Below are 23,193 nucleotides of genomic sequence, written 5' to 3' on the forward strand. Positions count from 1 at the left end.
TTGTTTACTGATGATAATTATTTCATGCTCATTCTGGTTCTTTCAGAGTAAAGAGAGGGGGAGAGTATGAGGATGCTGACAGGTCAGAGAGAGCAGGTGACGATTGAGATTGAGGTAAAGCTTGACGCTAAACTGTATCCGTGTCATCCGGTTCCCTTAAGTGTCTTATTCGGGTCTGCGGAATTCTCTGCCCCTGACAGAAACGTCACCAGAACCCAGAGTTCTTTGCTGTTTTACCGAGAGTAAAAATGGCGTCAAAGACACCAGGTAAAAATCTCTCTCTTTTGTGAGTCATGTTTAATAAGATTTAGACGAAATAGTTTGATTGAGATTTGTTACGAAGACAAATTCATTGTGACTGTTTATTTTCTAATGCTTCTTCCTATATCCGTTATGTCCCCTTTTTCCTAAGCACCAGTGTCCTTTACCCTTAGTTTGTCCCCAGTCTTAGCTATGCTAACCAAGCTACTTGCATATCTAAGGTTGCACACTAGCAAGCTAATGTACAACCTAACGCTAGCTGTCTTAGCCATCAAGATAAATTAGCCAAATGGACCAACTTGCCCGCATTTTCCGGTAGTAGTGTTTTTTACATATCGTTGCTTCGTATTATATTGATTAGAGATTGTATCTTCTTATGTACGTATTCCTTTACCTCTCCCTGCTGTCTGTAGCTAGCGTTTAGGTAAGTTGGTAGCTAGCTTCCATTAGCAGTGTATGTTGAAAAGCTCGGTTTGTCTGTATACTGCTTTCAACATTGCGTATGAGCTTTTGATAGCTTTCTAATTTTTTTAGGCTTTGTCATGGGTATAGTTAAGACAATACAAATATCGTGTTTTTAAACTTTCTTATTATTTTCTACGACTAATGTATTCTAACCCATACACGTTTTGTCAGCCTATAGCTTCGTTTTTCCGCACCTGTGCTTTTGTAGGACTTATTTATATCTCCTGTTGCGGGTTTAATCTGTGTTTTTGTTAACTATCTTCAGTTGTTTCTGTGAATTCGTTGCATTCTTCATGAAGTGGCACTGAATGATTTTATACAAATGGTTGATATCTTGACCTCTAAAAGAAATATATTATTGTGCTCCCTTCTCCCAAAACAGCGGCAACCGGCAGGCTTTTGTTCACCTTCAAGAAGTGGTACTATAATGCTTGTGGTTTCAACAAGCTTGGTCAGTAATGTGGACATTTGTATTTCGTGTTGCATTCTGTGGTGTCCACTGTCTGTGTGGCTAATTAAGTACTCAAACTTGTCATCTCATACCGTACTGTACTGTTCAGGTCTGGTGAGAGATGACACTGTCTATGAGAACACTGATGTTAAAGAGGCCATTCGACGGCTTCCAGAGCCAGTGTATAATGACCGCATGTTCCGCATCAGGAGGGCTCTTGATCTCTCCATGAAGCACCAAATTCTTCCTAAGGACCAGTGGACGAAATATGAGGAAGTAAGTAGTGTGTGCACTTACTGCTTGGAGGAACTTTGTGGATGATTCTAGTTAGCCTGTCAGACGTACTGACTGTGGGGGGGGGGCTTTTAATCAATTTAAGTTTCCTAAAAGTACCGTGCCTTTAAGAATTTCTTAGTTGTTTGAGAAAGGAGGGAAATGGCATGATTTTATTTTTATTTTTTATTTATTTTACATCTTGGAATGCTTAAATCATTGTCACTAATTGTAGAATGTTTGTAATAATTATTTTGTAATTAAAGACCGATCCCTAAAGGTGATTAGAACGGAAAATATTTTGGTGTACATGTTTGTGTGTGTCCATGCATCATTTAGGATGTGCATTACCTTCAGCCCTACTTGAAGGAGGTTATCCGTGAAAGAAAAGAAAAGGAAGAGTGGCAAAGGAAGTAGGCTCAAGGCGAAGAGTGAAACGCTCTCCCTGTTGTGGTGGCTTGCTCTCTTTTACTTAAAATAAAGTTAATCAATTGTGCTGTCTGTGTATGTATTAAAATTTCCATTGTGACAATTTCCATTTGTTTCTTTGTGTTTCTCTGTAATTTACATTTACGGCATTTAGCAGATGATCTAGCGACTTACAAAAGTGCTTTGTGATTTACTCACAGAATACATCCTAGCCAGTAGAGTCGGTTAGAATCCAATATACTAATGATCTAGAATACTGTAGAAATACAAGGATCACTGCTGATGCCTAGAAGTAAAAAAAATCATAAGGTAATCCATAATTGTGGCATTGCAAATGAATGCAGAAGTGACCATTTAAACATTTAAGATGAGACATGCACAGAATTTTCAAAGGAAAACGAAGGTCTAAACTTTCACCAACAAAAACTAATGTACATAAACTTCCATTTGTTACATACAAATCTTCAAGATAGACTTTTTATCATATGTGGGCAAATGGGACTATCATGTAAATATTTAAATGCAGTCAGTATTATTGGAACAGCCTGCTCTACCGAATATCTTATGTTTTACCCACAATTAATTTAAGTAACTTGTTTCTATAGCGTGGTTGCAAGTGGCACACTTGATGTTGCATTCAATCTTAGTCAATTGTGTTGTCTTTGTCAAAACAGAATTTAGTGCAGAATTAAATTTCTGTATTAAAGGTTTTTACATTGCATGAAATGAGGTGTTCACACAGCATATAACAACTTTGAATATTTAGTTTTTTTATTGCACAGTATAAAGATTTGCAGGACAAAGTTTTGGACTTCTAAACCTTGCAAATAGCAACATACAAATGCAAAATATGTTACTTCTTCATGCTTTGCTCTCTACGTTCACTGACACTCTTCACGGTGTCTATAAAGGTCCCTATAATACTGTTAAAAGAGTGCAGCATAGAAACCCCTAGCTCGTTGCTTGTCTCATGGATGTCAGGATCATAGCTGCCAAACAGAGGTGTACATACTTCTAGGTGACCTTCTCCAGCTCGTTCCAGGATGCTCACCAATTCTACCCTGGCTTGGTGGAACTTGGCCCGATCATAACTGATTAGTGTGGAATCATCCAGTGGATAAGTTGCATCTTCAGAGTAACAGTCACGAGGGACCGGCAGCTCTATGTACCTAATAACAATACGTTACCTGAACAACTGCATATGCACCATTATAACCACAGTATGTGGTTGTATTTTATGGGACGAAATGACTTTATTTCTGTTATATGATGTTCTGCCTGAAATGTTGCATGCTGACTGTTCTCACCTCAGAGCTGGGTAGCCTTGGGCCAGCATATTGAAGAGGTGACGCAGGGCTGCAGTGCTTAGGGGGTTGCCCAGTATCTTCAGTTCCTGCAGCCCACGGCAGGGTGCCAGCGACTCACAGAGGAGATCCAGGTTATCGTCAGCCAGGCCACACTCCTCCAGGCTCAGGCTGGTGAGTGTGGCTGAACACCGGTGCAGCAGCTTCCGGAAGGTGTTGGGAAAGAGATCCGACAGCACATGGCCACTCAGGTCCAGCTTTTCTATGAACTCACTGTGCAGACTGTTGGCCAGGTAAGCCATGTCCACAGGGCTAAGGCTACAGTTAGCCAGCTCTATACACTGCAGCGGAGTGTTCAGAGGACTGGGTACCATAGACACAAACAGTCATAGGTTTCTGAATGAATTGTTATGATACAGATACAAGTCATAAGTCTCCTAAAAAGAATTTGTATAAGAAAAAGAAATTATGCAAACGTCTTTACCATCTTTAACTATTGTCTGCTTATTACCCCACTCAGCATTGTTTTGAGGTCTTCTGCAAGGCAACTGCTCAGCTGACATTGGTATGGGGCCTTCTCATAGCTTTTTGCATGGGCGCATGTTTAAATTCTACCTCTTAGGCAAATGAAGTATATAGTTCCTGCCCATATAAACTGCCAAGACAACAATGTATGCTTATGCATTATTTTAACTTAATTTGTCTAAGAAATAATTTTTCAATTTCACCACAAGCTGTCTAAGTAGTGTAATATCTCAGCCAGTGCTCTCAGCCAATGCACTTGGACAGCATCATGTCTCCTCACCTTAGCAGTTGGCGCAGATGTCCCGTGAGGGTGGAGAAGCCCAGGTAGAGCTCCCTCAGCTCCACCATCTTGCTCATCAGATTGCCCAGCTCTGCGAGCAGGCCCCTGTCCTCCGGGCCCAGCCTGCGTATGTCCAGTGCCTGGCATGGCAGGGTGAGTGAGCGCAGCTGGGGGAACTTCAGCTGTGACAGCATCACCTCCAGGTGCGGCGCCTCCAGGGGCACATTATGCACCACCTCCAGTTTGCGCAGGCCAGGAGAGTTGGCCAGCTGCAGCAGGTAGAACAGGTTCTTCAGGGACAGTGAGTCAACACGCAGGCCCACACAGCGCATTTTCAGTGGGCAGTGTTTCACCAGCAGCAGGGCCTGGACCACTGCCTCGTAGTTCCTTCCCGTGACAAAGGCATCAAGCTGGACGTCCACCTCCACCTCGAAGGCTGACACTGCTGCCTGACCAGCCTGCATAGCCACCAGGGTCTCATAGCACATGCGGGTGAGCAGCTCAGTGCGGGCCCAGCGGCCCAGCGTGTGTCTGCATGGGCAAGCTTGGTGTTCAATGTCCCGCAGGCCGGTCAGATCAACTACACGCAACAGTTTGCCATATGTTGCTGGTGCACGGAGCACATAGTCCCTCAGGCCTGTCAACAGGGCTGTGAGGCAGAGTCTGCAGGTGCGGGTAGTGAGATCAGCCTGGCAGTCCGGTGTCCTTCCTAGCAGTCTCCACAGACTGAGCTCGGCGAGGGGCCACATCTCCACCACGTCATGGAGCATTTCAGCTGACTCCTGCAGGAAGCTGGCCTTAAACAGGATTGGGTAAAGATTGTAAGACAGGCAACTGAGGCTACTGCCGGCTCTCGGGCTCCGAACTAAGCCCTCTGCTGCCAAAAACTTCAGGCTCTTCATGTCTTTTCTTAGCCACACTTGATTTCTCCCCACGTTTTTCTGTCAGGTTAAGGAAAGTCGTTTTGGGTTTTTTTTGCCTTGTGCTGTCATGTGTGCCAGCATGGAGGTGTCGGGCTGTGTGCTGGACTGTGCGAGTTAGGTGGGGGTAGATGAGAAGGGCTTATTTTTAGCAACAGCTGTCTCGTGGTCTCAGACAAGCTCTGGCTAACCGGCACGCATTCTGTTTGAAATCTTGGCTAGTAATTTGATTTTGTACTGGAAGGTGGTCAGCAACTTGTGCAATAGATGTCCTTACTTCATTATGTAACTTTATTAAGTTTCTGTTATCATGTAACTGCATTACAAATTAGATCTATGCCCTCTATATGTATTTGTTTATTTTGTTCCCTCTCTTTAGGAAATATTGCAAGAATGGTCCTTGCATTAGGCAACAGCATGGGCCATACAGGACCACATTGTTACCTTTAAAAGACCCCAGTGACCCTGAATCTGACAGGTTGTTTCAGGCACCACGGAGAGAAGTGTCTGTTAATGCCAACAGGGGGTCATTAAATTCATGACTGTAAGAGGGATAGATAAGATCAAGTGTGTTTCTTTGACAAAAAGAAAGAAAAGGGAATACAATGAAAGGACAGCAAAATTGGTAATGCAAATGTTAATGTTCTTTTGAATACATAGCAAACAGAAAATATCACAATATCATTTGATTTCACTTGAGCATTCAGCAAGCTGTGTTCTGTTGTCCTCCTTTTTTACTGCAAAAATGTCTTCCCAGGTAATTACCATTTAAGTACACTTTAATTATTTAAAAAATGGGGGCTCATTTTTTTCTGCTAATCAGCATGACATTGTAATTTCTTGTCTATAATTAGCACTGCATTATGGAAATGTATTATTATAATAGAAAAACAAGCAATGTTTTGTGAACTGGTGACTTTTTTTAAAAAACATACTTGTTTTTGTTTTGGATGGGTGTTTTGTGATTTGTTGATGTAACTATTTAATCCTGAAAACAAATTAGCACCTTCATGTATAAAGGCTCTAAACATTTTCAACAACTTGACAATTTAAGTCCCCTATATTCATCATCATGATTATATTTCAGTAAGCTATTATTATATTACTGTTATTATTATGTCAAGCAGTAACTACAACAACAACTCTTTTTGATTATAGTGGATTATTGTCCCTCTGGTCCCTGGGTTGTTAAAAGCAAAAAAAGGATCGATCCTACTCATTAACAAGAGTCAACCGAGTCTCAGAACCTGGGAAAGACAATTAATGCATTCAATAAAAAACTGTTTTTCAGACATAATCTACATCATTAGATCATTACACCATTAGAACACTTATAATACTATGTACAACAGCATTTACACTAACCATAAGACCAAAAGGACCATAATCTTTACATGTGCACAAATGTTTATGTAAACAATTGTCAGTAAATAATACATTACACAAATCAATCAAGGTTATAAATATTGTTATATTGTGTTATAATGTACAAATATGCAAATTCTTCAATATACATGAGAATATATACTTCATAAAATGAGTGGGTATTTCTATAGAAAATCCTGAGGAAAATATCAGTCTTATGGGCTTTGAAGAAAAGTCAATATCTGACTTCTGAATTGTCAGCAATAGCAGAATGACTATACATTTGTTTCACCACATTAACAACACATATGTTCTCTAAACATCCATGTGTTTCTTGCATGACAATCTTATGGTTTCTGAAGATCACCAGGAAAACAATATAAAATAATTGTTTAGTATTAGTAGGTTATATGGGGGAAATGACACATAATTGCTATAATATAGCACCAACAGTTGTGTAGTTTTCTTTTAAAGACTGTTGAGATTGAAAGTCAAAGAATTTTTGTCCTTTTTCATGTGGAGGTGATGATGATTCCAGCTAGATTGGATAAAATGTCTCACTCATGCAGCTCATCAAGTGGCAGTCACATGGTCCAGCTACTGTGCCTCAAATTGTCTACATTTCAAAGGCCTTCCCCCCAACCCCCTAGGAGAGGCTGCAGTCAGGATGAGTAGTAGTGGTGGTGGTGGTGGTGGTGGTGATGATGCTCGTGGAGGTGATGGTGCTCATGCTTCTGAGCCATGGGCACAAACCCTGCAGGGGTCGCTCTTGCTCCACGCGGCAGCTCCCAGTCCAGGCCCAGGTGGGGCGATAGGAGCGTAGGAGCATCATGGAGCCTGGCACGGACCTGCTTAATGTGGCTGTGCTGCAGGGACTGCTGCTGAGTAGGGTTGCACCAGCTGACAGGGTGATGGCCATGTAGCCTGCTGGGTTTGCCCATGACCCCACTGGCTCCTGTGAACTTGCTGCGGCCCCGAAGGGACCTGAAGAAGGAAATGCCATGGCCGCTGCTTGTCCCCGGGTTGGAACAATCCAGCTGGGACCGGCGCTGCTGGGTGGAGCGGGCCCCATGAGCCATGCTGTCCTGACCCTGCTCCTCCACAGGTGAATGAAGAGTGTTGTGTGAAGTGAGAGCGGTGGCAGGCTTTAGGGGCTCATCCAGAAAGGCTCCTTCTCAAAACAAATCACAGATGCCTTCTTCAATATTTTGAATTCTACCACTGTTTCAATCTTTCACAATAGAAAAGCAATATAACTATATAACTTTGTCTGTGTTTTTATATACAATAAAATTTGAGAAGCATAAATGTATAATGGCGAAGCCTGCCCAGTACCTGTTTCAAACCTGGACATGTAGTTTTCGATCCCAGCCAGGTCTAAATAGTGGTTTCTACGCTCTGAGTTCTCATCCACACGATAAAGCGCTCTTTCAGAACTACCAAGTAGATCTGTACTTTGTCCTCTATCGGGGTGAGAAAGGAAGTGTAGTTAGTATTTATTTAATGGCTTGAGGACTTTCCCGTATGTTTTATCAGGTTATATCAGGTCATCCCATCACAAATGGGCAATCCATTTTGTAATTTAGACTTTTTATTTAAAATTGAAATATGTTAAATGTACTTTTCTAAGTCAGTTCAACATTATTTGTATGCTCTTTAGTGTGACAGTATTCGATTTTATTTAATTAAACTTACTTAAATTACCACATAAATGGACCTTGTCAGGTTTTAAACCCCCCCTCCTCTATGCTGTTCCCCTGATGCTTTGGTAGAGTAGTTCAGATTTGTTTGGCTTTTCACTAATAAAATAAAGAGCAAAAAAGTGTTTTTAATTTTTTGCCCATTTTCATCCCTGCTAGTCATTGCCAGTTCACGTCATCTGTCTATCTGTGTCTCACCTGTCCTGTCTGTTGGCATGGGAGGATGTGATGTCATAGGGCACTTGAACAAGCTCAGACCAAAGCACTAAATGCTCAGTTGTGTGTAAGTGATCGAAAAGTTCACATTGATCTGACTGTTCTTTAACTTATGACTTAGTCTTTTTAAACCTGTTCTTTAAAGGGTGAGCTAACCTGGTGTATGAGGGTCGACTCTCCTCCAGATGGTCTCGCCTGTTCAGAGAAGGCCCAGTATCTCGATCTGACAAGGGTTTAAATATTACCATGGTCACTACTTTATTCATTAAAGTATAAATATGCTTTGTTTTTATGTGCTCACAGTGCAGTTGCATATGCAGAATGTGAGTTTATTGTTGGAGGAAGACTCACTTCTTTTGTTGCTGCTGACTGAAGGTGTGACAGTCAGTTTGATACGCAGTGTTTTGCTGTTGCTAAGCGCAGACTGCTTGACTGATGCATCCACCACCTCACAGATTGTGTGCATGAGGCTAGACATGTCCTGTCCCAAACACACATTCAGTTTGAGACACTGTACAGTTCTTTACAGAGCCTTGCAGAGATATTGCTCTACAAGATATTACCTCCTTGGTCACTTTGCCACTGTGGTCAAAGTTATACAGTGCAAAGACCCATTCTTGCCGATTTTCATCAATACTAGGCACACTACACTCCGTGCTCTGTTACAAACAAAATAAAGTGAAGGTTACAACATTTTTGTTTTTGTAATTTTGTTATTCAGCATGTTCTCTTGAGGATATTTGCTTACATCAGTCTTTGCAGTTTTCCTCAGGGCATCTCCATTTTCTGATAAAAGAAAGAGCTTGTCACTTTGGTATTCAGCTGCTATCTCTGGTGGTAGTATTACTGAAAATAAAAACAATGGATGGATGGATGGATGGATGGATGGATGGATGGATGGATGGAGTGAATTATAGTGAAGTATAGGATGTTTCTGGATCACTATAATGATGAATATCTCTAAATCTCTTACTACAGTACACTGAAGTACAGTGTATAGAGGATTTCAGGTGAGTAAAGGTAGTAAAAAAAATATTGCAGCAAAGTACACAAGGTTTCCCAGGAAACTGTACATTTAAGACAGATAAAGGCTTCCCTCAGTATTTCTCAGCATACCCTCCAGAGGGCAGTCATCATCCAAGAACTGGTCATCCCTTAGCTCTGCACCATACACATCCTGGAATGAAGGAAGAGGAGAGAATGAGAGTAGGAGTGGGAGTGAGTGAGTGTGAGTGACTGAGTGAGTGAGTGAGAGAGAAAGATGAGTAAAGTTCTGATATATCAAGAGAAAACAAGGCACAGTCTTTGGCAGAGTTTGTCTGTCTATCTGGCAGAGAAGCGAGTGGATGAGAGAACTGGAGTAGGCTGCACATCTGTAGAGTTATAGTATGTCAGTGTCTAGGTCAGAGGCTCAAAGTGCAAGCCAGTTCTTTCAAGTGTACTCCAACTTCATGTCTACTCCAAAAGAAGCTGTGCAAACTTGCATTTGTCTGAAATTTGATATTTCATTGCACAGACAAAAGCTCATACTGAGATCTCCATACTTCTTTACATTTACATTTTGCATAACTTCCGTAACTAAAAACAGCAAAACTAAGCAGTATAAAATGCAATAAAATCACACATCTGATAAGCCTCTTTTTGGGACCTTTGTGATACCATATATACAAACACAAACCCTGTGTGCAATCTGTCTCACAATCAACCCCCCTAATGTATCCACGGGGGAGGGGGGGGGGGGGGGGGGTTGAACTTCATTCTATGCACTCCTGTGGTTTCAAGCATAATTGTTTCCAGATGCTTTGCACTGTTGAATTTAGTAGGAGGAAGTGAAGCAGCCTACAGTTCTAAATCTTTGCTAATCTCTCTGTCATAATTTGCTCCATGTGCCACTAACCGGCGCAGATGGCCTTTGGTCATCTCACTTGGGTAGAAAATATGAACTCTCCAGCCACAAACCAGAGTCATACAACACAAAGTGTGTGTGGTCTATGTACATGGCAGAATATATGATCAATACATTTCTGAACAATAGGACCATATCAGATGATACTGGGCTGAAGCTCCACATATTCGCTGATGCCCCAAATACTAATAATAAATGCCATTCAAGCAGTCATGGAAGTACAGATTACATGAATGCTGTTTAGGTAAAAGAGGTCAGAGTTTTTTTCAGTCTTTTATTTATTTCAGAGGTTCTTGTTGTATAAAACCATCAGTGCATTCTCATTTAAGAGAGCTCACACTGATATTCATAGTCACACAAAAATGACACTTATTGCACATTTGTTGCATTTTAAAAAGAAGAGAGTGCAAACAACAGAAAGTAAAAGCAGGGCTATAAGGTTCATTATGGGCTTTAAGAGAATAATAAGAGACAGTCTCCTAAAGCAAGAGAGAATGATGCAAACACACAACCAGTCCTGCCAAACTTTTACATCAGCCTGCATCATAAAACAAGATTCATTACATCACATAAATGCCAGTAAATATTTATACTTCCCAAAGCTCTCATTTAGACCTGAATGTAGATGGCAAATATTTTACACTAACACTTGCTTTTGAAATAACCTCTCTTCAAAAGAGCTAAGACTGAACGTGGACAGCAAATATTTTGCACTCAAACTTGCATTTGAAATAACCTCTCTTCAAAAGGAGACATCTGTCAAACACATGAGTGATCAGCACCAGTGTTGCCCTCAATTTAAATCATACAGCACCAAGCAGCACCAAGGAATCAGCAAGCAGCATCAGGCAGCTTAGCAGAGAGCCAAGCCGGAGCAGAGCTCTCACCACATGCATGCATGTGTCAGCGTAATGAGCGGCCCGAAACCTGACAGAAGTGCAGCAGAACAAAGGTCCCTGCAGATGAGTGTGATGAGTGACTGGCCTTTGTGCCAGGGAGCCCTCCCATCATCACACCCAAGCCTCTACCACGCTCTGCCTGTTCTAGGGCCTTTCATGTGGGCTCGTGTTACCAGTGTGTGGGGGGGTCCTTTCCTGCTCTAAGCCGGGTGTTGCAGGGCAAGCCCCCCAAACCCACCCCCCATTCATCACCCACCCACACTGCTTTCTGACCCCTCGCACAGTACTGCAAACAGTGGCCTGCTTTGTTCCTCTTTACTTCCTGTCACAAAACACCTGGATGGGAGCCTTATTACGAGAAAAAAGGGGGGGAAGTGCCATGTCAGTGCATCATCACTGAGGCAAGGCAGGTTAGAGTACAGTCAGGGCATGAGCCAATGTACTAAAGTACTTTTATATAAGTCTGTAGTTGCCCTGATGTTGAGATTAGACTCGACTGTTGAGATTTTATCTTTTATGGTCATGCACTAAACTCCCACACAACTCCAACTTACCTTGCCATGTTCAGGAAAGTAAAAGACACCATAAGGTAAATCACCATAAGGTAGACAGTACTAATCCTTCTCCTTCTCTCCTGTAGCCAGGATTATTTGATTAGAATAAACTGGTAAAATACAAAATGCAACCTTAGATTGTAATCAACGTTAAAGCAACAGTCTTATGCATTCAAAAGTCTTTGTAGTTGCCGAAATATTAACCACAAGCCATGGGCTTTGTATTTTATGCCAGAATTCTCCAAGTCTGTCCATGCAAACTTGTTTTGTGATGAATGGAGCCTTTGTTATTCCGTTTAGTGAGGGTCACTACTTCAGCATGAGACAGATTACTTTATAGAATCGTTGATTCTAGACTTCTTAACACTACAAGTTTATTCAAAATATAGACACTGAAACAAATGTTTCGTCTTTGATCTGTGACTGTATTAAAATACACCATAAAGTAATAAAGTTGACTTTTAATTCAGTCATTAAACAACAATTCCACATTTCATAAACACTCTTTATAATGTGCAGACATTCTTTCAATACGGGTAGACTGCTTCAGTTGTGAGGAACTCATTTCTATAGATGTTAAGATTTTTGTTTACCAAGCGCTCAGTATCTGCTCATTGAAAAAAAACATTATAATTAGACAAAATTCTTAAAGAATTGCATTAGTCCCTTATGCTGACAAGAAAAGAATCTGAGATAGACTATTTGGTGTTGAAGCATAGTGTGCCTACTCTAGTAGCTCTAGCTGTATGGTAAGTATGTGCTAAGGGTCAACAGCCCAGTGTGCCTAGTCTAGTTACTCTAGCTATATGGCAAGTATGTGCTCTGTCCTCTGAGCCTGCTGCTTATTTTTTAACCATTTGAGTAAACATGTTACGGTCACCTCCAGGCTCTCTGCTAGTGAGACAGCATCATGGCTGAGTGACTGGAGCACATGCACCCCTCCCCATGGCCTTTGAAGTATGGCTAGGAGCGGAAAAAGGGTGAAAGAGGGGATTCTTTCAGCCTCTCCAAGCAAACACTGGTTGCTTTGAGCCCGGCGACTCAGCCCTTTAAAGTGTCCTTGGCTTTATGATTCAACCTACAGGATACTGATGCAAAGGAGCAGTGTTATAATTAGAGTCAAAGCATGTAGCAACCGTCCCTGCTCATCTCATCTTCAAAAGACACAAGGCTCATTAGAATAACATTTATAGAATATACTATATGCAAAAAGTGGGCAAAACAAAGTTTTAAGATACAGATTATTACTGCTAGCATTTAATTTGTTATTTAGCTAGAAGCCATGATCCTTAAATTGAAATTAAAATGTCTGTAAACTACTAAGAAGCACAGCAATCAAACTTATTTTAACATTTGATAGATTATTAGATTTTTGACATGGGTAGATTTGAGTGCACAGTACTAAGGAACAGTGGAAAAACTTAAGCATTTTGTTGTTCTGAAAGACCTAGTTAGAATTTGCATCTAAGAATTTGTTTCTAAGCTTTTCTGCACTCCATTCTTGCTCTATTGTTTGTTCTGTTCTTGTAGTAAACTGGCTTGCATGTTGCTTTGACTGGTGTTTTAATGTGCTGACTTGTATAGCAAACTCAAAATTAAAAGCCCACATTTTAAGATATATTACACCACTTATATCTTGTCACTCAGAGCTATGTCATTAATCATGGCATTGTATATCATGAAATCACAATTTAATTATATGGAATTACCAAACTGCAAGTGGTTGCACCCCCACTTAAAGAAACCTGAACTGTGGTTCCTCCTCAAGTGACCAACATATTTGGCTGCCATGAAATGAAAAATGGATACCACAAAAATTAAAAATTTCCAAATATGTCATGTGTGCATTGTAACTGATAGAAAGTGATATTTACTAATAGTGATATTCTGCACAATACCCCAAGGTATCACTCTCCTGATACAGTACTGTATCCTCCAATCTTATATTTTGGTTACTGGTTTGGTGATGTCAGACGTTCTCCCTGTCTTAATCCATACACATCAACCAACAAGACAACAAGACAGACACTTAATGAGATGATCTGAGGCATGATAAAGCCTCATCAACCTCCTCTCTTCCCTTCTCCCAGTCTCCAACCATCTCCATTTCCTCAGTCACCTCCCACAACCCTCTGCCATGCCACTCCTCCCACTAACTGCACCTCCTTTCTACTCCTCCAACCACTTCCGCCAATTTTCCCAGGACAGCCCCTCTCTGTTTTGAAAACTAGTACCAGATGTTCAGTGGGGCTGCGCTCAAAGACCCTGCTCCTCTGGTTGCCAGCCATATGCATTCACACTGTAAGGAAGGTTCCAGGCTCTACTGAGGGAATGAGTTGCGAAAAGAAGAAAGGAAAGCGCACTCTTCCCAAACATAATTAAAGTGCTTAGCTGGTCTGTACATAGTTAAGTCCTGAGTGTAATGAATTTAGCTGTGAACCGGAAACTAAAAAGATCTGATTCATTAGTGGAAGTGTTTTAAGCTTCACATAGCATTCCCAGTCTAACAACAAAATCAATCAGGGAGCAAATCGTGAACACTGGAGGGTTTGTGTTCATAAATGGCTCATATGCTGTCATTCACAATCAAATGAAAATTTTCTTGTGTAACTAAAGGAAATTGTATTAATAATTGACTTTGATTTCCACAAATAATTTTAAAAAGTCATAGATTCAGTGTATTCTTAACAGAACACACCAACACTACAGCATTAATAGTCATAAACACACACACACACACACACACACACACACACACACACACATACACACTTATCTACTTTGGACCCTGTGTTATAGGCATATCATGTTTTCACATCAGTGAACAACATATATTGTTATTTATTGGAATTACAGTGTTCTCAGCATTTATCCATTGCAGTTTAAGTAATATATGTAAATAATTATTTAAATTCCATTTCGAACTAGTATTATTCTGTGGTCAATTCCCAAAAAAAGATCTAATTTACACTACCTACATTATGCAATTACCTGATGTAATACTTCCAGGTTTACCACATGTTACAAAAATAAATCAATAAAATAAATAGGATTTTTTTTTTAATGAAAAATAAACAATATATTAATTTTATATAAAATTAATTTTCAATAAAATTATCCTATGATGAGCGGTTGTTTAATATCAAAAGGATTCCTTTATTGTTCGACATCACAACATAATAGCCTAGAAAAAATGTAACACATCAAGAAGAGACTAAATGACTGGGGTACCCAGTACCTGCTTGTGTCTGATTCGCTGAGACTCGCTATAGTCAGCCGATTCCTTCTGAAATATAAGAGCGCTCGTTGCGAATGTGCCACCTAAAACAACAAAGTATCCGCACAACCATTCAAAAACAAAATGCACCATCATCAAACTCTGTGAATGAAGTTGTATGTGATACAACGCCTTACGTACCCTCTGGATTCTCCCTTTGTTTACATGCTAAAAATAACAGAAAACGGGTTTATTTTTGAGGTACACAAAATGTATTTAGGCTCTAACAAGGCCGTATCTTTTTTTCATGTACTTTTCGACACAAGAGGAAGTAAAAATCTTACCATGTTTAGATTGTAATTTTCCCATGTTGCCCCGTCTTTGGACTTGTATAGTACTTAATTATCATATAAGGAAAAACGGAAATATCTTCTTTGCCATGACTGGGGGATGAGTACTGAATAGGTAATATTCCATTTGGTTCTATCCATACTGTCCAGCAGCTAATATTCGAGGCCAGAGTAAAGTTTTGTAGAATCCTCTGAGGGAATGTCCGACTAGGATGTTTTCTTTGAGGAAGAAATGTAATTCGAAGGTTACAAGAGCTCCCACCCTCCCTTTCACGATGGGCGTGCCTCGTTACGGCCATTGGTTATTTAGCAACGGAAAACTATTCTTCAGTAGCGCATCTTAAGTAACATTAGGCTACAGTTGGCTATTTAAGTAACGTTTAACTGGCTGAACAGTCTGTTATAACAAGAGTATAATAGTTTTCTGTATAGCTGTTATTCTACATTTATTATAATTTGCTTATATTATTAAATAGACAGGTCACTTTATAAATCCCAGAGGTTTTCATTAATAGTGGTGTAGCTAAATTATAATGTAACTTGGTTAATTGGGCTATTTTACATGCATATTGTTTACATGCATACAATTACAGTTGTCTCAATAGTTGCTGAGTGTTATGTATGTGTAGCCGGGTGGTATGACAGTCTGAGAGGACTGCACTTCCCAGTGCTTTGCGTTGTGTTTCAGTGACGATGATCGTGAGTTGTATACATTGGTCTTGTGCTCGCACGCACACAACTGGCCATCCTCAGCAAAATTACCGTGAACTGGGAATAGGGTACAGGCTTTCGCTCATTACGTCATCGGACACGGCTTATTGCTTCAAAACAAAGTTTCGTAACCAGTCTGTATAAAACGACCCAAATATAAAGGTATGAATAAAATAAGAACACTTAAATGATGGAAAAATACCAAAAGCATTTATCAGAACAGACAGAGGATTTTATGTGAAAAGAAATCCAATTCTCTCCTTTCCGTTACATTCCCTATGAATTTCACTAAAATCCTAGTTAAATTATCCCATAACATACATAGGATGTTAACATCTGAAAAGTGCATATAACCATACTGGCACAGGACACTAAAAATCTAATTCTTCAATCATTCAGTTGACCTGCTAAACAAGTCAAGATAAATCAATAAGGTAGATTAGGCCTTAGATTCCCCTTAGAATATGATGCCTTGTACACCATACTATCATTTTACCAACAAATGTACAAAAAGGTTTAACTCACAGCAAATTAATAAAATCAAACCTATGAGTACCATTTGCTCTGTATGAGCAAACAAAAGTATTTTGTTGGGCAAAATGAAATGACTATGATTTTCTGGCAAGTTTGTTTGCAAATTTCTCAAAATTAAAATATTTCTGAGCCACAGACTAGATTAGTCTGCTGAATTTCTTTAAAAACTCTTCCTGCACAAGATCTGACAACACCCTGTGTGTCAATGGTTTGTGAATGTACATAACTATTAGTGTATGCTTGTGTGTTTTGAGTGTTTGAAATTGTATCTGGGACTAATAAATAAGTAAAAGTAAAAATCACACACTGGACTATCTGCACCAGTAGCCAGCTGAAATAAACTCTTCTCTAAATCATCATCAGGTTGACTCTCAGTACTGTCTCCTAGACTGGAGTCATCAGTTTCTAGGACTTCATCATCAGGCGATATCAGGTCTACTACATCTTCAGGTTCATCTGATTCATCCTGTTCCAAGGTTTCAAGAGGACTTACAGTGAAGAACTTATTCTCTGAATATCCAAAATTGGATGGGTCATTCAAATTCATACCTTCAAGCAGCTTTACTGGCAGAAAACTGGTGTCTAGGATCAAATTCCTATTAACTAATTTGTGAGGTCCTTTTTCATCCATCAGTTTATATACATTAGTCTAGAGATTTTTTTCTTCCATCTGTGTAGACTGTTGGATCCCATTTATTACATCAACAAGAGCCTTAGGAGCATATTACCCAGTGTGCAGTTGAACCTCTCAGCTCAGTTCCTCCATTCCCCATGGGAAGATAAGCTGTGATGTTTAACTTGGAAACCTCAGATAGTTTTAAAAGCTCTGCTAAGAGTGCACTCTCAAAGTTAGCTCCCTGGTCAGTGTGAATCCTCACAGGAAACCCATAAATGCAAATGACTCAATCCCAGACTTCTTTGCAATTTGTTTTGCAGTTTGATTTGAGCATGGAAAAGCGTGAGCTAACATTGTAAAATGATCTGTTATGACAAGCACATCTACTGAATGTTGCTTCCTATCCTCAGCGCTCCAAGAGTCTAAACAGATTAACTCCATGGGGGCTGAAGTCTTGATGGTCTCCAATGGGGCCCTGGCAGACTGTTCAGGTGTTTTAGCCAAAATACACCACTGGCAGTGCTTCGCGTAATCCCTGACATCATGTTCCATTTTATGCCAGAAGAAATGTTGCCATACAAGATAAATTGTGCTTGCCTGACCCAGGCGACTGGCAAAGTCATGCATCCCATGAAAAGCCATTTCCTGGAGACTTAAGGAGAGGAAAAATTGATGTCTGTTCTGTCTACTGAGGGGATCTTTTATGACTCTGTAGAGCACACCATCTAGGATCGTCATTTTGTCCCACTGCTTCAGAAGTATTATGGCCCTCGAGTCCATCTGTCTTTCTCTCACCTCAAAGGGAGCCTTTTCTGTCTGACGAATGACATGATTTCTAAAATGACTAGATAAAGTTCCTGACTTTGCTGGAGCTTCACTAAGGAAATCTCTGAATACACAGAACCTGAAGGTGGAAGATGTTCAAGATACTGAATGATCTGCAATGCTCTCAGATCTGCTGCCAAATTCCACTGTTTATTGTTATTCAGACAAGTGTTGATTATTTGCACTGCCACAAGAAAAGTTCAAGGGCTTGGACAAGGGAGAGGCTTGGAAGCACTGGACTTGAGACAGAAAGCATTGTAAATTCCATCTTCACTCACCCCTTCAGCTTCTATGAGTAAACCATTGTAGGGTTTAGTTATGAGTCTACAGCTTACTGTCTTTGTGAATGGATCTCTGCTCAGAGCATCAGCCGGCATGTTTTTGCTACCAAATGTATATGGTGCAAGTTGGGAAACCCAACTGTTCACAGGCATCTAAGTTGGGCTTGGGCATTATATATATGCCAGTGGGTTGTTATCAGTCCACTCTGTTAATGAATGGCTCTTTCACCACTGGCTGAACTTCTCACACACATTCCATTTGAAAACTCAAGGTGATGACCTGGATATCATTTCTGTGATTTGGTTAGAGACTTACTTCAGAATGTGATAGGATGGGCTTTCTCCCCGCCAGCTGCCACATGAGATAAGATGACTCCAGAAGGCTATCTTTTAGGATGGACTGGTTTATTTTTTTGCCAAAGGTGTGCACCATCTTCTTCCATCAGATCAGACTTGCTCATTCTTGTAATAACTTTGACTTTTGCCAGATCCAGCAAGACTCCATTGCTATCAATAAGATGGCCAAGGAACCAAACTGATGATTGCATGAGGTGGAATTTCTAAGGGCTTATTATGAAACCATAACTGTTGTAATACAACTTTTAATCTCTTAAGCACTTCCTCCTTGGTTGGAGAAAATGCAAGCAAATTGTCAATGTAGCACAATACGCCACTAAAGTTGAGGTCACCAAAAATACTCGGCATCTTGTGCAAAAATAAAGCTGGACTGTTAGTCAGCCCCTGCAGCATCCTGTTACATTATTGCAGCCCAAGGGGAGTCATGAATGTAGTGTACTTCTTGTCTTCCTTGGTCATGGGTATGTTGTAGAAACCCAACATCAGGTCCAAGGTACTGAAGAAGGATTTTCCAACTAGTGTTGCTCAACAATCTGCTTGATGTGGGAGGGGATTTACTCACCTAAAATCAGTGCAGATTCTCAGGCTGCCATTTTTTCTTCCACACTAAGACTAGTAGGGAAGCATATTTCTTACAAATTTTCTAATTATCCCAATCTTCCATTTCAGATAATACTTGGCACAGTTTCTGATAAAGAACAGGATGCATGTGACAAATGGCAAATAAAACCTAGAATTATAATTGTTTTTTAACATTGCAGCAATTCTTTTGTAATACATCTTTTTCTTTGTATTTCACGTTTTTGTCTTACAACTTTTTAACACTACTTTTACACTATGAGGCAGCTTTGAGTCAAATGTATACATTTATGGTTTCAAACAATTAATTGTCAGACAGTTTTACTGCATTAGCCCTACATTAGCCTTAAAGAATGAAAAAATACTTAGAATTATAATTAGAAACATTTTAACATACATCTAGATAGTCACAGTAGTAGTTCTTGTGATTTACATTGTTCTAATATACATTAAACAATGAAAAGGTTCAAGAATGTATTCAAGAATTTATTGTCACATGGACAGTACAAACAAACATTTCACTGGTAAGAAACTCTAGAAAAATTTAAACAGAAAATCTAGGTCATACAAAACTAAATAACAAACTATATGGACAGCAAATTATAAATACATTTAAAAATTAAGACTCCTATACAAAGATAAATAGTTAAAGTTACTAGTGCGTATCGTGTAAAAAGGAGGCAAGGAGCAGTGGTCATAAGGTGTAATACTGCAATAAATTATTACCAAACAGTAATTGGTAGTAGCTACAAATGTTGTGATGTGTGAAAAGTTAAGAGTTCAATGAGTGTGTATTTGAATGAAGAGTGCAATTCAGTGAGTAGTTTGTGGGTCTCTAACAGAGTCCAACAGTTCAAAGTGGTGGGAAGGGGCAGTGTGTATGAGTGAATGGTTCACAAGCCTGACAGCCTGTGGGTAGAGGCTGTTCTCCAGTTTAGTTGTCCTGGCCTTCACATTTCTTTAGTGCTGTCCTGATGGCAGAAGAGAGAAGAGGTAGGGTTTTTTTTTTTTTAGAGGAGCAGGTGTTGTCTCTGATGATGCTGTGGGCTCTTCTGATGTCTCCAATATGGTAAATGTCCTGAACTGCAGGAAGACTGTTCCAGAAATGAGCTGTGCAGGTTTTATCACACACTGGAATGCCTTTCACTCCTGAGCAATACAGTTTCCATATCAGACTGTAATGATGCTGGTAAGAGCACTTTCAACAGTACTTCTGTAGAAGCTGCTGAATGTTTTGGTTGGCATGCCAAATTTTCTCTCCCTTCTTAGAAAGTAGATTCTCTGTTGGTATTTCTTGATGAGGTAGTTTGTGATGTGAGACCAAGTGAGGTCCTCACTAATGTACACACCAAGGAATTTGAAGGTTATCACCCATTCAACCTCTGTTCCACCTATATACAATGGTTTGTGCAGTTTTTTTCCTACTCCTTGAATCAACAATCAATACCTTAGTCTTGTTTGCATCCAGGGAGAGATTGTTGTACTGGTACCAGTCCACAAGATCTGATACTTCCCTCCTGTGTGCTATCTCATATGCCCCCTTGTCACTGGAAAGGCAGGACATCAGTCCATAATATACAAAATAACTGGAGAATGCGTCCAGTTATTCCTAAACCTGGTAAAGCTATGCTGTCATTTTTTGCCACCTTTTAAGATCTGCCCACAAAAATCTCTATGTACAAAGACCAAAATGGTCTATTCAAGACCCCATTTTGATTACATTTATGAAAGTGCTACATTTTCTTGTACATTAATTGTAAGTTGCCACCAGGAGCTTGTTTACTACAAAAATTAATGTGCATTTTGTACAATTTGTTATTATCCTTTTGAATATATATGACAAGTCTGTGACATCAAGTCAAGATTAAAGCTGCAATTACTGTTTAGAGGGGAGATGGGCCGACTTCGCATTACTCCCCTTACTGCCTAGATGAATTACAGCCCTTCAGAACTATGGGATTTCAGCTTCACGAGTCTGCACGTGTGGGTTTGGATTGTGAGCGATTTTTTCTTTGCTATCTGGGTTCTGTCGATCTAATTTAGCATTTTTTGTCGACGCAGGCGACTTTTGAAAACTCAATTTTTCTCACTGACAAAAAAAATCGTCCACACTGGATTTAAACTGTTCATTGCATAACATGGAGTATTTTTGTATGGATGGGACAGTTGATACTGACGTTTCGATTCCTTATCGAGTTTCCGAAGCGCAGACGTGTCGAAACACTGCTCCAGAGAGTGGTACGAAACGCCCATGTCAAGTGGATAGGCAACGCTGCGGTGCTTTTCAAACGTTTAAAATTGACTTATCTAACTATCCTTTCTCCTACGTTGTTTTGACAGTGAAACGAACCTGATCACAAATCTCTCAACCGCAAACTCCCAGAATGTTTAAAAGTCAAGCAAACACATCCCAACTTCAAGGGATTTTGTGAGAGGAGAAATATTCGCGACATAGGAATTGTCAGTGCAATTTAATAAGTGAAAAGATAAATGTAAAGCTAGTGATGCTGATAGAACATACTAATTTATAGGCACTGAGAGACAGACAATGAGCGATTGTTAGGAAATAGTGACAATAATATAGGAGTGACCCTCTGGTTTACTGGCGGGAGCCGATGTGCTGTATATACGTATACTTTATATGGCAAAAAAAAAAAAAAGCTATTTATATGTCAGCAACAAGTACTCGATGTGAATTTTTTTTCCAGTACTGGAAAAGGTAGTTTGTAAATAACAATAATAGAAGAAGAAGAAGAAGAAGAAGAAGAAGAAGAAGAAGAAGAAGAAGAAGAAGAAGAAGAAGAAGAAGAAGAAGAAGAAACCACCCAAAACAGCAGGACAGCTTTTTTTTTAATCTTGACAGCAGTACAACTTTTTCTAAATAAAAATCTTGATATATAACAAATGTGACACGTTGCTCCATAATTTTCCCTTATTGATCTTCATTTTTCATAAGCATAATTAGCTACATGAACTCATTCTTCATTCCGTAACATGAAACATGTTCCACAAACATAGCACATTAAAGTGGCTTACACTAAGATACAAAGTAAACTCTAACCGCCCGAACCCTTTCGTCAGCCTTTCGTCAATAGATGATCGTCCTGAATGTTATGTCTTACATTAAACTGAAAAACCAAGCAACTGAAATAGCCTCACATAAATAATTATTGAAAGGCCATTCATTAAAGTCTCGATTTGCTGTCTCTGACAATCTGAAAGCTTTTTCATGAATTTAAGAAGAGAATATATTTTTACCAGGAATTTCGCACCCAAGTGCACATTTTACATCTTATCAAAATAGTAGCTCTATAATGATTTTGACGTCACATAGCTTCAAGTTCTTTTGTTTCCAACTACGTTGCTATGTCAACTGACCGGTCAAAATAAGATGAAAGGTAAGTGGATTTTTAATATAATTGCACATGCCAAAAGGATTTAACAAGAATGATCGCAGAAGCGCAAATATATACGGACCCTTGTACTTAGTGCTCTACAAAAAGAAGTGTCTTCATAATTTACACTTCATAATGAAATTTAGTCATTAAGCCATCAAATGTCCAAAATTCCAAATACTTAATAGTTATCATATATAAGGAAACTGAAAGATCTTCTTTGCCATGACTGGGGAAAGAGGATTGAATAGGTAATATTCCATTTGGGAATGGCTAATATTCTAGGCCAAGGTAAAGTTTTGTGGGATAATCTGTAGGAACATATGATTGGATTTTATCTTTGAGGAAAGAATACAAATTGAAGGTTACAAGAGCTCCCAAAAGTCCCTTTCAGGATGGGTGCACCTCCTTACGGTCAATGGTTATTTGGAAGCAAAACAAAAACATTCTTCAGTAGTACATCTACATAGGCTACTTAAGTAACATTTAACTGCTAACATTTGACTGGTAACATTTAACTAGGTTTTGCATATTATGCAAACTAGCCATAACGCCAAGTTGTCAAGGCTTATTAGTTCTATTGACCTTTTTTGTTTTACTTCAGCAAAGGAATCAGAATCTGCTAGAATTTCATTTCTAGGTCTCATGTGGTAGGAGTTACTGACCCCAATGCATTTTTCATTGTTATAGAGCCCCCTTTAGGCTAATCATGCTCATCTCTGTTACCCAAGTAACAGGAGGGGCTACTACCTATTGTCTGAGTTTCATATCTCTAGGTCT

The 23,193-nt window shown here is 39.7% G+C and overlaps 3 protein-coding genes across 7 annotated transcripts; 1 reads left to right on the forward strand and 2 right to left on the reverse strand.

Moving 5' to 3' along the window:
• Positions 1–51: 51 nt before the first annotated feature.
• Positions 52–1,986, forward strand: LOC113578437 (cytochrome b-c1 complex subunit 7). Of its 2 annotated transcripts, none has more exons than XM_035529377.1 (5): positions 52–114; positions 201–267; positions 1,109–1,177; positions 1,287–1,453; positions 1,790–1,986. In XM_035529377.1, exons 1-5 carry the CDS (start codon positions 67–69, stop codon positions 1,865–1,867), a joined length of 429 nt encoding a protein of 142 aa, XP_035385270.1. In that variant the 5' UTR covers positions 52–66; the 3' UTR covers positions 1,868–1,986. The 2 variants fall into 2 exon arrangements, with proteins under 2 accessions (XP_035385270.1, XP_026867476.1); XM_027011675.2 differs by having other exon boundaries at positions 52–96.
• A 639-nt stretch (positions 1,987–2,625) lies between these two features.
• lrrc14b (leucine rich repeat containing 14B) lies at positions 2,626–5,034 on the reverse strand. Its single transcript, XM_027011649.2, has 3 exons — positions 3,989–5,034; positions 3,187–3,546; positions 2,626–3,048 (listed from the first exon to the last, which is right to left on the reverse strand). Exons 1-3 carry the CDS (start codon positions 4,888–4,890, stop codon positions 2,733–2,735), a joined length of 1,578 nt encoding a protein of 525 aa, XP_026867450.2. The 5' UTR covers positions 4,891–5,034; the 3' UTR covers positions 2,626–2,732.
• Positions 5,035–5,369: 335 nt separating this feature from the next.
• On the reverse strand, positions 5,370–15,310 carry LOC113578439 (protein naked cuticle homolog 2-like). Of its 4 annotated transcripts, none has more exons than XM_027011680.2 (10): positions 15,110–15,310; positions 14,967–14,993; positions 14,787–14,869; positions 9,306–9,366; positions 8,938–8,975; positions 8,753–8,848; positions 8,541–8,670; positions 8,346–8,412; positions 7,609–7,736; positions 5,370–7,444 (listed from the first exon to the last, which is right to left on the reverse strand). In XM_027011680.2, exons 1-10 carry the CDS (start codon positions 15,132–15,134, stop codon positions 6,936–6,938), a joined length of 1,164 nt encoding a protein of 387 aa, XP_026867481.2. In that variant the 5' UTR covers positions 15,135–15,310; the 3' UTR covers positions 5,370–6,935. The 4 variants fall into 4 exon arrangements, with proteins under 4 accessions (XP_026867481.2, XP_026867480.2, XP_026867483.2 ...); XM_027011679.2 differs by having other exon boundaries at positions 8,938–9,035; XM_027011682.2 differs by lacking the exons at positions 14,787–14,869; positions 14,967–14,993.
• Between the last annotated feature and the right edge of the window lie 7,883 nt (positions 15,311–23,193).

The sequence above is a fragment of the Electrophorus electricus genome, chromosome 8 (genome assembly GCF_013358815.1).
Source record: "Electrophorus electricus isolate fEleEle1 chromosome 8, fEleEle1.pri, whole genome shotgun sequence".
Lineage (NCBI taxonomy): Eukaryota > Metazoa > Chordata > Actinopteri > Gymnotiformes > Gymnotidae > Electrophorus > Electrophorus electricus.

What these genes read in the sequence shown, in the direction of transcription:
- LOC113578437 (XM_035529377.1), top strand. Translation starts at nt 67, where the DNA reads ATGAGGATGCTGACAGGTCAGAGAGAGCAGGTGACGATTGAGATTGAG. An exon ending in AGGTGACGATTGAGATTGAG is followed by an intron (nt 115 to 200) that starts GTAAAGCTTGAC and finishes TGCCCCTGACAG; the next exon opens with AAACGTCACCAGAACCCAGA. An exon ending in TTGTGGTTTCAACAAGCTTG is followed by an intron (nt 1,178 to 1,286) that starts GTCAGTAATGTG and finishes TGTACTGTTCAG; the next exon opens with GTCTGGTGAGAGATGACACT.
- lrrc14b (XM_027011649.2), bottom strand. Translation starts at nt 4,890, where the DNA reads ATGAAGAGCCTGAAGTTTTTGGCAGCAGAGGGCTTAGTTCGGAGCCCG. An exon ending in CATCTGCGCCAACTGCTAAG is followed by an intron (nt 3,547 to 3,988) that starts GTGAGGAGACAT and finishes TATGGTACCCAG; the next exon opens with TCCTCTGAACACTCCGCTGC. An exon ending in CAAGGCTACCCAGCTCTGAG is followed by an intron (nt 3,049 to 3,186) that starts GTGAGAACAGTC and finishes TATTGTTATTAG; the next exon opens with GTACATAGAGCTGCCGGTCC.
- LOC113578439 (XM_027011679.2), bottom strand. Translation starts at nt 15,134, where the DNA reads ATGGGAAAATTACAATCTAAACATG. An exon ending in AAAATTACAATCTAAACATG is followed by an intron (nt 14,994 to 15,109) that starts GTAAGATTTTTA and finishes TGTTATTTTTAG; the next exon opens with CATGTAAACAAAGGGAGAAT. An exon ending in ACAAAGGGAGAATCCAGAGG is followed by an intron (nt 14,870 to 14,966) that starts GTACGTAAGGCG and finishes TTGTTGTTTTAG; the next exon opens with GTGGCACATTCGCAACGAGC.